Below are 12090 nucleotides of genomic sequence, written 5' to 3'. Positions count from 1 at the left end.
GAGACAATGATGACATATTCTACTTAAGAATAATTTGAACTATTCATTAAATTAAGCATACTCAGAAGTGAAGTACTTCAGGAAACTACCAACTTGAAAGTGGAAAGATAAATAAATAGCATCCTAGGTTGTCAAAGAAACAAGGGACGATACACTGAATGCTCTGAGGATAATGTTGTAAGCTAGTTTGTCTTACTTCCTGCGGTAGTCAAATTGTTAGAATCAATCCTAAGTGATCAGATTAACTGACAAGACAGACTAGTCAGGGATAGTCAGCATGGCTTTGTTAAGGGAACCTAATGCTTTCCAAATTTGATTGAATTTGATGCATCTTGGTGTGCAAGTACACAGGTCCCTAAAGGTAGTAGTACATGGAAATAAGGTAGGAATAAAGTCATATGAAATGCACTCCTTCACCAGCAATAGTGTGGAACACAAAATTATGAATAGAATGATGAAACTGTATCAGATACTGGTGAGGCCACATCTGGTGTATTGTGTGAGGTTCTGGTCAACACACAACAGGAACGATATAATTGCTGTGGAGGTAGTGCAGAAAAGATTTACTAGTATGTTGCCAAGGATCAAAACTTGTAGCTATGAGGAAAGCTTGGAGATGTTGAAGTTGTTTCCTTTCAAACAAAAAAGGCTAAAGAATGACATAATTGAGGTATACAAAATTGTAAGAGGGAGATGTACATTAGAGAGGAGGAATATATTGCCTTGGTAGAGAGTTAAAAAAGTAGTGGTCATGGGCTCAAGCTAAGTGGCAAAGGTTGAGGGAAGGTGAGAAAAAACTTCTTTCATGCAGAGGGTGGTGGGTGTCTGGAATTCACTGCTAGAGTTGGCGATAGAAGCAGAGACACAGATCTTTTTAAAAATCCCTGAACCTACACCTCAAGTCTCTCGAAAGACTTCGCGACGGCTGGTGGGTAAGTTTGGTCGTTTATTTAATAATTAAAAATTTAAAGTTTTCCTTTAAAAAAGCGGTAGCAGACTGGAAGGCGCGCTAGGTTACCTGGGTAAGGTGTTTTTTTTCTCCCCTTATTTAAACGCGTAGGCGAGTCACCCGAGGCACTACACGAGTAGTGCCTCCCACCCTTCCACCTCCTCTAACCTAATAATAAGACCAATTGTGACTAGTGGGTAAGTGCTGCATTTTCCTTGTTTGTTTCTTTAGATTTAGTTGGTTTTTGTTGTTGTTTTTTTTTAAGGAAAGCTTACTTTTAGAGGGATGGCAGTGCAGAGAGGGCAATGTTCCTCTTGCAACATGTATGAGGTGAGGGAAGCCATTAGCGTCCCTGCTGAGTACACTTGCAAGAAGTGCACCCATCTCCAGCTCCTCCAAACCCGTGTTAGGGAACTGGAGCTGGAGTTGGATGAACTGCGGATCATTCGGGAGGCAGAGGAGGTCATAGATCGGAGCTTTAGGCAAGTAGTTACTCCGAAAGTTCAAGATAGATGGGTGACAGTGAGGGGGAGTGGGAGGAGGAAGCCAGTGCAGGGACCCCCTGCGGTCATTCCCCTCAAGAACAAGTATACCGTTTTGGATACTTGTGGGGGGGATGACTTACCAGGGGCAAGCAACGAGGTTCAGGCCTCTGGCACGGAGCCTGGCCCCATTGCTCAGAAGGGTAGGGTGGAGAAAGGTAGAGCAATAGTTCTTGGGGACTCGATAGTGAGGGGTACAGACAGACGGTTTTGTGGGGGCGACAGGGACTCACGTTTGGTATGTTGCCTCCCAGGTGCAAGGGTACGTGATGTCGCTGATCGTGTTTTCCGGGTCCTTAAGGGGGAGGGGGCGCAGCCCCAGATCGTGGTCCACGTTGGCACCAACGATATAGGTAGGAAGAAGGGAGAGGATGTCAGACAGGCTTTCAGGGAGCTAGGTTGGAAGCTCAGAGTTAGAACAAACAGAGTTGTAGTCTCTGGTTTGTTACCCGTGCCACGTGATAGAGAGTCGAGGAATAGGGAGAGAGAGCAGTTAAATGCGTGGCTACAGGGATGGTGCAGGAGGGAGGGATTCCAGTTTCTGGACAACTGGGGTCCTTTCTGGGGAAGGTGGGACCTCTATAAAAAGGATGGGCTACACCTGAACCTGAGGGGCACCAGTATCCTTGGGGGGAGGTTTGCTAGTGCTCTTTGGGAGGGTTTAAACTAACTCCGCGGGGGCATGGGAACCAGGACTGTAGCTTTAGGGTACAGGACCTTGAGTGTAGGGAGGTTAGGAATAATGCAGCGATCTCTAAGGAGGGTGCCTGTAACCAGAAAGGTGGATTGAAGTGTGTATACTTCAATGCCAGAAGTATAAGGAATAAGGTAGGTGAACTTGCAGCGTGGGTTGGTACCTGGGACTTCGATGTTGTGGCCATTACAGAGACGTGGGTAGAACAGGGACAAGAATGGCTGTTGCACGTTCCAGGGTTCAAATGTTTTAGTAGGATCAGACATGGGGGTAAAAAAGGGGGAGGCGTGGCATTACTTGTCAAAGACAGTATCACAGCAGTGGAATGGACGATGGAAGAGGACTTGCCATCTGAGGTAGTTTGGGCTGAGGTTAGAAATAGGAAAGGTGAGGTCACCCTGTTAGGTGTTTTCTACAGGCCTCCTAATAGTCCTAGAGAAGTAGAGGATAATATTGCGAGGATGATTCAGGAAAAGAGTGAAGGTAGCAGGGTGGTTGTTATGGGGGACTTTAACTTCCCAGATATTGACTGGGAGAGCTATAGCTCGAGTTCATTAGATGGGTCGGTGTTTGTACAATGTGTGCAGGAGGGTTTCCTGACACAATATGTCGACAGGCCAACAAGAGGGGAGGCTATATTGGATTTGGTTCTAGGTAATGAACCAGGCCAGGTGTTAGACTTGGAGGTAGGTGAGCACTTCGGGGACAGTGACCACAACTCGGTGACTTTTACTTTAGTGATGGAGAGGGATAATCGTGCGCCGCAGGGCAAGAGCTATAGCTGGGGGCAGGGAAATTATGATGCAGTGAGGCATGACTTAGGATGTGTGGATTGGAAAAACAGGCTTCAAGAGAAGAACACTAATGAGATGTGGGGATTGTTCAAGGAGCAGCTACTGCGTGTCCTCGATAGGTATGTACCAGTCAGGCATGGTGTAAAGGGCCTTGTGAGGCAGCCGTGGTTTAGTAAGGAATTGGAGTCCCTTGTGAAAGGGAAGAAGGCGGCATATGTAAAGATGAGGCGTGAAGGTTCAGTAGGGGCGATTGAGAGTTATAAGGTAGCCAGGAAGGAGCTAAAGAGGGAGCTAAGAGAAGCGAGAAGGGGACATGAAAAGTCTTTAGCTGGTAGGATTAGGGAAAACCCAAAGGCTTTCTATAGGTATGTCAAGAATAAAAGGATGACTAGGGTAGGTATCGGTCCAGTCAAGGATAGTAGTGGGAAGTTGTGTGTGGAGGCGGAGGAGATTGGAGAGACATTAAATCAGTACTTTTCATCAGTATTCACTCAGGAACAGGACACTGTTGCTGATGTGAATATGGAATCACAAATAATTAGAATGGATGCCCTGGAAATATGCAGGGAAGAGGTTTTGGGAATATTGGAAAGGATGAATATAGATAAGTCTCCGGGGCCTGATGGCATTTACCCCAGGATCCTATGGGAAGCTAGGGAGGAGATAGCAGAGCCATTGGCCTGGATTTTTATGTCGTCATTGTCAACGGGAATAGTACCAGAGGACTGGAGGATAGCGAATGTGGTCCCATTGTTCAAGAAAGGGAGTAGGGATAGCCCTAGTAACTATAGGCCAGTGAGTCTGACTTCAGTGATGGGCAAAGTCTTAGAGAGAATGGTAAGGGATAAGATTTATGAACATCTGGGTAGGAATAACGTGATCAGGGATAGCCAGCATGGTTTTGTGAAGGGCAGGTCGTGCCTCACAAACCTTATTGAGTTCTTTGAGAAGGTGACTAAGGAAGTGGATGAGGGTAAAGCAGTAGATGTTGTGTATATGGATTTTAGTAAGGCGTTCGATAAGGTTCCCCATGGTAGGCTAATGCTAAAACTTCGGAGGTATGGCATTGAGGATACATTAGAGGTTTGGATTAGGAATTGGCTGGCTGGAAGGAGACAGAGGGTAGTAGTTGATGGATTATGTTCATCTTGGAGCGCAGTTACTAGCGGTGTACCACAAGGATCTGTTTTGGGACCATTGCTTTTTGTTATCTTTATAAATGATCTAGAGGAAGGACTTGAAAGCTGGGTAAGCAAGTTTGCGGATGACACAAAAGTCGGTGGAGTTGTGGATAGTGAGGAAGGAAGTGATAGGTTACAGCGGGATATAGATAAGTTGCAGAGCTGGGCGGAAATGTAGCAAATGGAATTCAATGTAGCTAAGTGCGAAGTCGTTCACTTTGGTAGGAATAACAAGATGATGGATTACTGGGTTAATGGTAGGCTACTTGGTAGTGTGGATGAGCAGAGGGATCTTGGTGTCTATGTACACAGATCTCTGAAAGTTGCCACCCAGGTAAATAGTGCTGTGAGGAAGGCATATGGTGTACTGGGCTTTATTGGCAGAGGAATTGAGTTCCGGAGTCCTGAGGTCATGTTGCAGTTGTATAAGACTCTGGTGAGGCCTCATCTGGAGTATTGTGTGCAGTTTTGGTCGCCATACTATAGGAAGGATGTGGAAGCTTTAGAACGAGTGCAGAGGAGGTTTACCAGGATGTTGCCTGGAATGGTAGGAAAATCTTATGAGGAAAGGCTGAGGCACTTGGGGCTGTTCTCATTGGAGAAGAGAAGGTTTAGGGGAGATCTGATAGAAGTGTATAAGATGATTAGGGGTTTAGATAGGGTAGATACTAAGAACCTTTTACCGCTAATGGAGTCAGGTGTTACTAGGGGACATAGCTTTAAATTAAGGGGTGGTAGGTATAGGACAGATGTTAGGGGTAGATTCTTCACACAGCGGGTTGTGAGTTCATGGAATGCCCTGCCCGTATCAGTGGTGAACTCTCCTTCTTTATGGTCATTTAAGCGGGCATTGGATAGGCATTTGGAAGTTATTGGGCTAGTATAGGTTAGGTAGGATTCGGTCGGCGCAACATCGAGGGCCGAAGGGCCTGTACTGCGCTGTATCCTTCTATGTTCTATGTTCTATGTAAGTGTTGTAAACTGCAAGAACAGGCTGCATGTATGACATTAGAAAGGGCATCTAGGTGTCTTTAGGTCAGCACGGACAAAATGGGCTCAATGCTTCTATCTGGTGTGACAGAGGGGATGTTGTGTATGGTGTAAATGTGATACTTTGGAGTAGAAAATTTTCAGGTTAACTTTTATGTTTGGTGTTCCAATGATTGGCATGGGGTCCAAAAGGATGTTGGGTCCAAGCAGAGCAGTGGGGAAATATCATCTCCACATTTTAGTGACTAGAAAAAAGAGAGACTCCAGAAGAATGTGGTCCCTCCCTATTGCCAGATTCAAGCTTGTTTCAGAGCAGCAGCACAATATTTTGAAGGTTGGGGGTAAATGGCCAATGCTGTGGTATATGATTAAGTCCTAGAGCCAGATATATAGAGTTAGTACTTAAATTGAAAGGAAGAATCCCAATTGCAGTACTCTCAGAATTACCTCCAATGATACTGCTCACAAGAACAAAATTAAAAGTGTAAGCCAGATGATTATTTAGGAGAAGTGGGAGTAAGATTCTAGGCATGTTCTGGGCAAGATAAACAAGTAAAAGAAGGTTGGAGGTATCTGGGCAAGCCACACTCCAGTGATCTCAGTTCGGGAAGAGATGGTGCTTTCTGATATTTTCCAAGAATGTTACTGGGTGTAGAAAGCTAAGCAAGGAAGCAGAAGAGGTTGAAAGAAGATTAGGATCAATGGACAAGTGTAAGAAGCAAAATTGCAATGTGGAATAAAACATGGAGGAATGATTGGACCATCATGGATTAAAAAAAAATTTCAAGCAAAGCTAAAGATAACAAGTCTAAATACTTATGTCTTCATATATGGTTAATTAGTAATAATGTACATGAGGCATCAGCAATAATATATCATATTATGTACTTGCAGAGACATGACTGAAGGTCGACCAAGGATCAGTACTCAACTCACAGCGTATTCAAAGAGAGACAAGAAAGTAAAGAGAGTTGGGTTTATAGAGGAGTAGAGTATACGCTGAGGAAGACTTTTGTTTCAGAAAATCATGATGTGGAATTTGTATGCATCAAGATATGAAACACCAAGCTGCTGAAAATGTTGTTGGAAAAAAATCTATAAGCCTCAAAATAATAGTGGAGACTTCCTGGAGGACATTAAAGTTGAAATTAGAAATACATGCGATGAGAGTACAATTGTAACCATGGGTGACTTTAATCACGTAGAGTTTGGACAAACAAAACTCGTGATTGAATTATGGTGGGGCATTTCCTGTAGTGTGCACATGATGATTCTGCTTGAAAAAATACATTGAGGAAACAATCAGACTGTGCACAGTGCAATAAGAAAATATTAAATGGAACAAACTTGTTGCGTGGGTTCCCCAGTGTGCATCATGATGGAACACTTTGTTAAGATAAAGTGGAAAATACTTGAATCCAAACCTCGAAACCTGAATCTAATAAGATGAAACATTAGTTTAAAAAATTGATAATTAGCGAGAATAAATTGGAGAATCTTTAATAAGTGGTGGACCCAAACACACAGCACACCACCCTTGCCCTAGCCCTCCAAATAGTGTTTCAATGTTGCGTGTTTCTGTGCAGATGCACATATAATTTGTGAATGACACACTGACATAAAAAGCTGTGGAACAGTGTGCAAGATGCTTCCAAAAATGCATGTTTGCTTTCTGCCCCACGACTCCATTGTTGGGAGTGCTATTTGGAATACAGATATCATTAGGTCCAGAGAGGAGACATATAACATTGGCTAAAAGATGCATCAAGGGTGAGGATTGGAGATAACTTCAAATGCTGCAACGGAAGGCTAAATGTTTGAATTTAGAATTTGAACGTAAAATTACAGAATCATTCCCGATGAAAGGCTTATGCCCGAAACGTCGATTCTCCTGCTCATCGGATGCTGCCTGACCTGCCATGCTTTTCCAGCACCACACTCTCGACTCTGGTCTCCAGCATCTGCAGTGCTCACTTTCTCCTAGCATGATAATTGACTATAAATGCTTCAATAAAATATGTACAAAATGATTTATGAAGACAAATCCAGATCACCCTGCAGTTAGAAGCCAAAGAAATCATACTGGGATCATACGTTTGGTTTCTAAATTCATAGAATAAGACACAACGATGTTGCCAGACTCAATGACTCTAAAAATGGATCACTGAGAGGGTAAAATTGAAGGAAATCAATTGAAGGTTGCCGAGATTTGGAGGTGCTGGTGTTGGACTTGGTTGGACAAAGTTAAAAATCACACAACACCAGGTTACAGTCAAACAGGTTTATTTGGAAGCACTACTTCTCGGAGCATCGCTCCTTCATCAGGTTGGAAGGTTGATGGATATGAATGTTTGGGATGCACCATATATCTATGTGATGTCTTGCCTGGTCTCAGGATTACATACCCTGTCAAATTATTGTGAATGCCATTCAGGGAAAGTAAAATTTGACATGCCGTCACCATTATGGGCCTAGATTACAACGGTCAGGATCCATCCTGCCTTCATATCTCCATCTTCATTTCCCACTTTGCAAGAAGGATTAAAATTGACTTCTTTAATTAAGCTTTGTTCTTTGCGGCAGGGACGCCATTCTGACGAGTGTGCTGGGCGATAAATGTTGAATGCATATATTCAACATTTAGTTGAATCTAAATATTCAACTTCGATCTTGGTTCTTAATTATATTTTGTTGGGGACTCACCGTGATCGTTTTTGTCTCCTGGAAATTGTTTGCTGCAGTTAGTGTAAACAATACCGTCTCTGAACATTTCTTCCTTCTGATTATGTCCCAGCAATAAACTTGAAAGTGAACAGTGTCTTTGCCATCATGTAGTTGAATAGTGATAGTTTCTTCCACCCCAATGTGAATGATATTCGGGGCAGTAATCAGATAGCTAAAAAAAAAGCCAAAATAAATCAGTACAATTACATTTGTTTTCCAGTAACCTTACCACACAGATGTGCCCTCTCTCTCCTGGAATTATCTCTGGCCCAATATCCCACCACTATATTTTCCCTTCGCAGTTATGGACTTTTGTCCATATCTATTTTAAACTCTCCAAGACTGACAACTCTGAACTCTGATGTTCCCTGTGAAGTCTCATTACTGCTCACATGGTTTATTTCTTAAAACCTAGGATTAAACCGAGCTTTCGGTCACATGTGCTAATGTTTCCCGGCGGGCTCATTGTCAAATTACATTTGTTGATCAAAACTGCAAAGCAGTCTGGGGCATTTCAGTCCATTCAAGGTACTGCATAAGTACATATTATAGTTGAAATCAGTGGAGGAAGGCAGGCACCAAGTTTTTATTGATTCCCCCTACATACTTTTGAAATTTTTGATCCAAATGAGATCTTATTTTCATTCTGTTGCTGTTAAAAATGTTCTTTTTGTTGTGGTATTAATACATTATTTGGCAATCTGTCTTTCTTTTTCTGATCATCTCCTTGGAATCCGGTAAGTAGCTTCCTCTTGATGTGTGCAGTATATTAGGGATGCTCAGATTCATTTAGGATGGCATAATGAGTGAATAATAAGCATTACACTTTGATTCAGTACCTTCATTTTCTCGATTACTAATATCCACTTCAACACAAAATCAGTCAAGAGTCAAGTTATCTGTCTATGTCCTTATCGGTAACAGTGACCGTAGAATCCCCACTGTGTGGAAACCGACACTTCAGTCCAACAAATCCACACTGACCTCTCTGAAGAATAACCCACCCAGGCCCATTCCACTCCCCTGTTATCCTACATTTACCCCTGACTAATGCACCTAACCCACACATCCCTGAACATTATGAGCAATTTCGCACGGCCAATCCACCTTACCTGCGCATCTTTGGAATGTGGGAGGAAACCAGAGCACACAGAGGAAGCCCACACAGACATGGGGAGAATGTGCAGACAGGCACCATAGGCTGGAATCGAACACAGGCCCCTGGTGGTGTGAGGCAGCAGGGCTAACCACTGAGCCACCATAGTGCCTCTTTGTGGAGATGAAGCCCGACCTTCACATTAAGAATACCATCTAACTTGCTGTGTGGCGGTATCAGTGAGCCAAATGGAACAGACTTTGAACAAATCTAGCAACTCAAGACTGGGCATCCATGAGGTGTTGTGGACCATTAACAGCAGTAGAATTGTACTCCAACACAATCTGTAACTTCATGGCTAAACATATCCTCCACTCAGGTCTTATCATCAAGCCAGGGATCAATCCTGCTTCAGTGAAGAGCGCAGGAGTGATTGTCAAGAGTAGTATGAGGCATATCTAAAAGTGAGTTGTCATATTGGTGAAACTACCAAACAGTTTGTATGTCAAACAGCTTAAGCATCAAGTGATAGACAGAGTAAATGATCCCACCAATCAACATATCAGATCTAAGCTCTGCAGTCCTGTGACATTGGGTCGTGAATAGTGGTGGACAACTGAACAACTCCCTGCAGGAGGGGGCTCTGCAAATATCCCCATCCTCAATGATGGAATAGCCCAAGCCAAAAGGTAAGACTGAAGCATTCACAACAATCAATAGTCACAAGTGCCCAATGAACGATCAATCTTAGCCTCTTTCTATAGTAACCATCATCACAGATAGCAATCTTCAGCCAATGCTTTGCATTCCATGTGATACCAAGAAATGGTTGCAGGCACTGGGCCCTGCAAAGGCAATGTGCCCAAACAACATTCCGGCAAAAGTCCTGAAGAGTTGTGGCCCAAAATGTGCTGCCATCCCAGCCAAGCTGTTCCAACACAGCTACAATGCTGACATCCACCCAGCAATGTGGACGTTTGCTCAGGTATGTCCTGTACACAAAAAAGCAGAACAAATTCAACCCAGTCAATTGCCATCCATCAGTCTACTTTCCATCATCGGTTAAGTAATGGAAGGTGTCATCAACAATGTAAACAAACACATCTGTTGAGCAATAACCTGCTCTGTGATGCCCAATTTTGGTTCTACAAAGGCCACTCAGCTCCTGACCTTATTACAGCCTTGGTTCAAACATGGAGAAAAACGCTGAATTCCAGAAACAAGGCAAGAATGACAACCCTTGACATCAAGGCTGCTTTCAATGAATGTAGCATCAAGGCATCCAAACCAAATTGAAATCAATTGGTATCGGGGGCAAACTCTTCTTTGGTTACAGTCATATCTGGTACAGAGGAAGATGGCTGTGGTTGTCAGAAGTCAGTCATCTCACCTCCAGGACATCTCTGCATGAGTTACCCAGAGTCGTGTCCGAGGTCCAACGATCTTCAGAGGCTTCATCAATGACTTTCCTTCCAACATAAGGTCAGAAGTGAGGATGTTTGCTGATGATCGCACAATGTCCAGCACCATTCATGACTCCCCAGATGCTGAGGAGAAAGTGAGGACTGCAGATGCTGGATATCAGAGCTGACAATGTGTTGCTGGAAAAGCGCAGCAGGTCAGGCAGCATCCAAAGAGCAGGAGAATCGACGTTTCGGGCTGAAGAAGGGCTCATGCCCGAAACGTCGATTCTCCTGCTCCTTGGATGCTGTCTGACCTGCAGTGCTTTTCCAGCAACACATTTTCACTTCCCCAGATGTTGAAGGAATTTATTTTCAAATACAAGACGCTCTGAACAATATGCACATTTGGACTGATAAATGGTGAGTAACATTCATGCTACAAAAATACCTGGAAATCACCATTTCAATCGCTACCCCTTGACATTCAATGGTATCAATGAATCCCCCACTAACAACAACCTTGGGGTTACCATTGACCAAAGACTCAACTTTACTCAGCACACAGACACAATGGCTACAAGAACAAGTCAGAGACTAGGGATACTGTGGCAAGTAACTCATCTTCTAACACCCCCAAACACTATCCACTCTCTACAAAGCACAAGTCAGGAGTATGATGGAGTACCACTACTTGTCTGGATGGGTGCAGCCCCAACAACACTCAATAAGCTTCATATCATTTAGGACGAACAGATTGCTTGACTTTCACACAGGCCCAACATCCACCCCCTCCACCAACGACATTCAGTAGCAGCAGTGTGTACTATCTGCAAGATGCACCCCAGAAATTCACCAAAGATCCCCAGGCAACACTTTCCAAACCCACGAACCTTTCCCTTTCGAAGGACAAGGACAGTGGATACATGGGAACACCACCATCTGCAAGCTCCCCTCCAAGCCATTCGCCATCTTGAATTGGAAATATATCACCCATCGCTTCACTGGCACTGGGCCAAAATTCTGTAATTTGGTCCCTAACGCCGTGTGGGTCAGGTGGACTACACCTACAGGTGGACTGACATGGTTCAAAAAGGCATCTCATCACCACCTTCAAGGGCAATTAGGAATGGACAATAAAAATGTTGGCCAGCCAATGATATTCACATCCTGCAAAAGAATACAGAAAACCTATATATGGAAATGCATTTACATCGAGTTGTTCAAAATTCATGTCTCCAGGTAGTCACATAATTTATTCCAGTTCACACAATCAGTCAGAATGAGCAAACAGCAAAAGAGGGCAGATATTCAAGACAATGACCTCTCTGGTTCAACAGATCTGATTACTATGCAGGATTTAGTGAGGCAGTTATGAATTCATTGCCAACAATTGCATCTTATAAAGCTTACTCGCTCAAAGACTAATCCTCTACACAAGGGATTTCTAATGTCAGAATTGCTACTTTATAGCCATAAACATAGTTGTAACATGCTCCTGGTTTTACTTTGGGGGAAAACAAAACAGTAGGAAATTGTGAAATGTGTTACTGGGAAATATTATTTGTATAAAATTCCTACTGGACTTCAATCACAGATTGTGCATGGCATAAATGAATGGGCCTAACAGTTCCATTGTGACTTCCTCGGTGTCCTACAGAAAGACAGCAGGTAATTAGGAAAACACAAAATGATATTGCGTGAAGGCACTGGAAGTTTC

General features: G+C 43.4%; 1 protein-coding gene across 1 annotated transcript in view; it reads right to left on the bottom strand.

Moving 5' to 3' along the window:
* LOC132832662 (complement C4-like) overlaps positions 1-10428 on the bottom strand; it is a 230046-nt gene extending 219618 nt beyond the window's left edge. The window contains exons 1-2 of the mRNA XM_060850740.1: positions 10361-10428; positions 7854-8046 (exon numbers count right to left, since the gene is read on the bottom strand). Of these exons, the coding sequence (XP_060706723.1) occupies positions 7854-8046; positions 10361-10428 (261 nt within the window). The remainder of the gene's footprint in view (positions 1-7853; positions 8047-10360) is intronic.
* Between the last annotated feature and the right edge of the window lie 1662 nt (positions 10429-12090).

This window comes from Hemiscyllium ocellatum, chromosome 35 (assembly GCF_020745735.1).
Source record: "Hemiscyllium ocellatum isolate sHemOce1 chromosome 35, sHemOce1.pat.X.cur, whole genome shotgun sequence".
In the NCBI taxonomy this organism is placed as follows: domain Eukaryota; kingdom Metazoa; phylum Chordata; class Chondrichthyes; order Orectolobiformes; family Hemiscylliidae; genus Hemiscyllium; species Hemiscyllium ocellatum.
The sequence above is the reverse complement of the archived record's forward strand: the minus strand, read 5'-3'. Positions and strand labels throughout refer to the sequence as shown.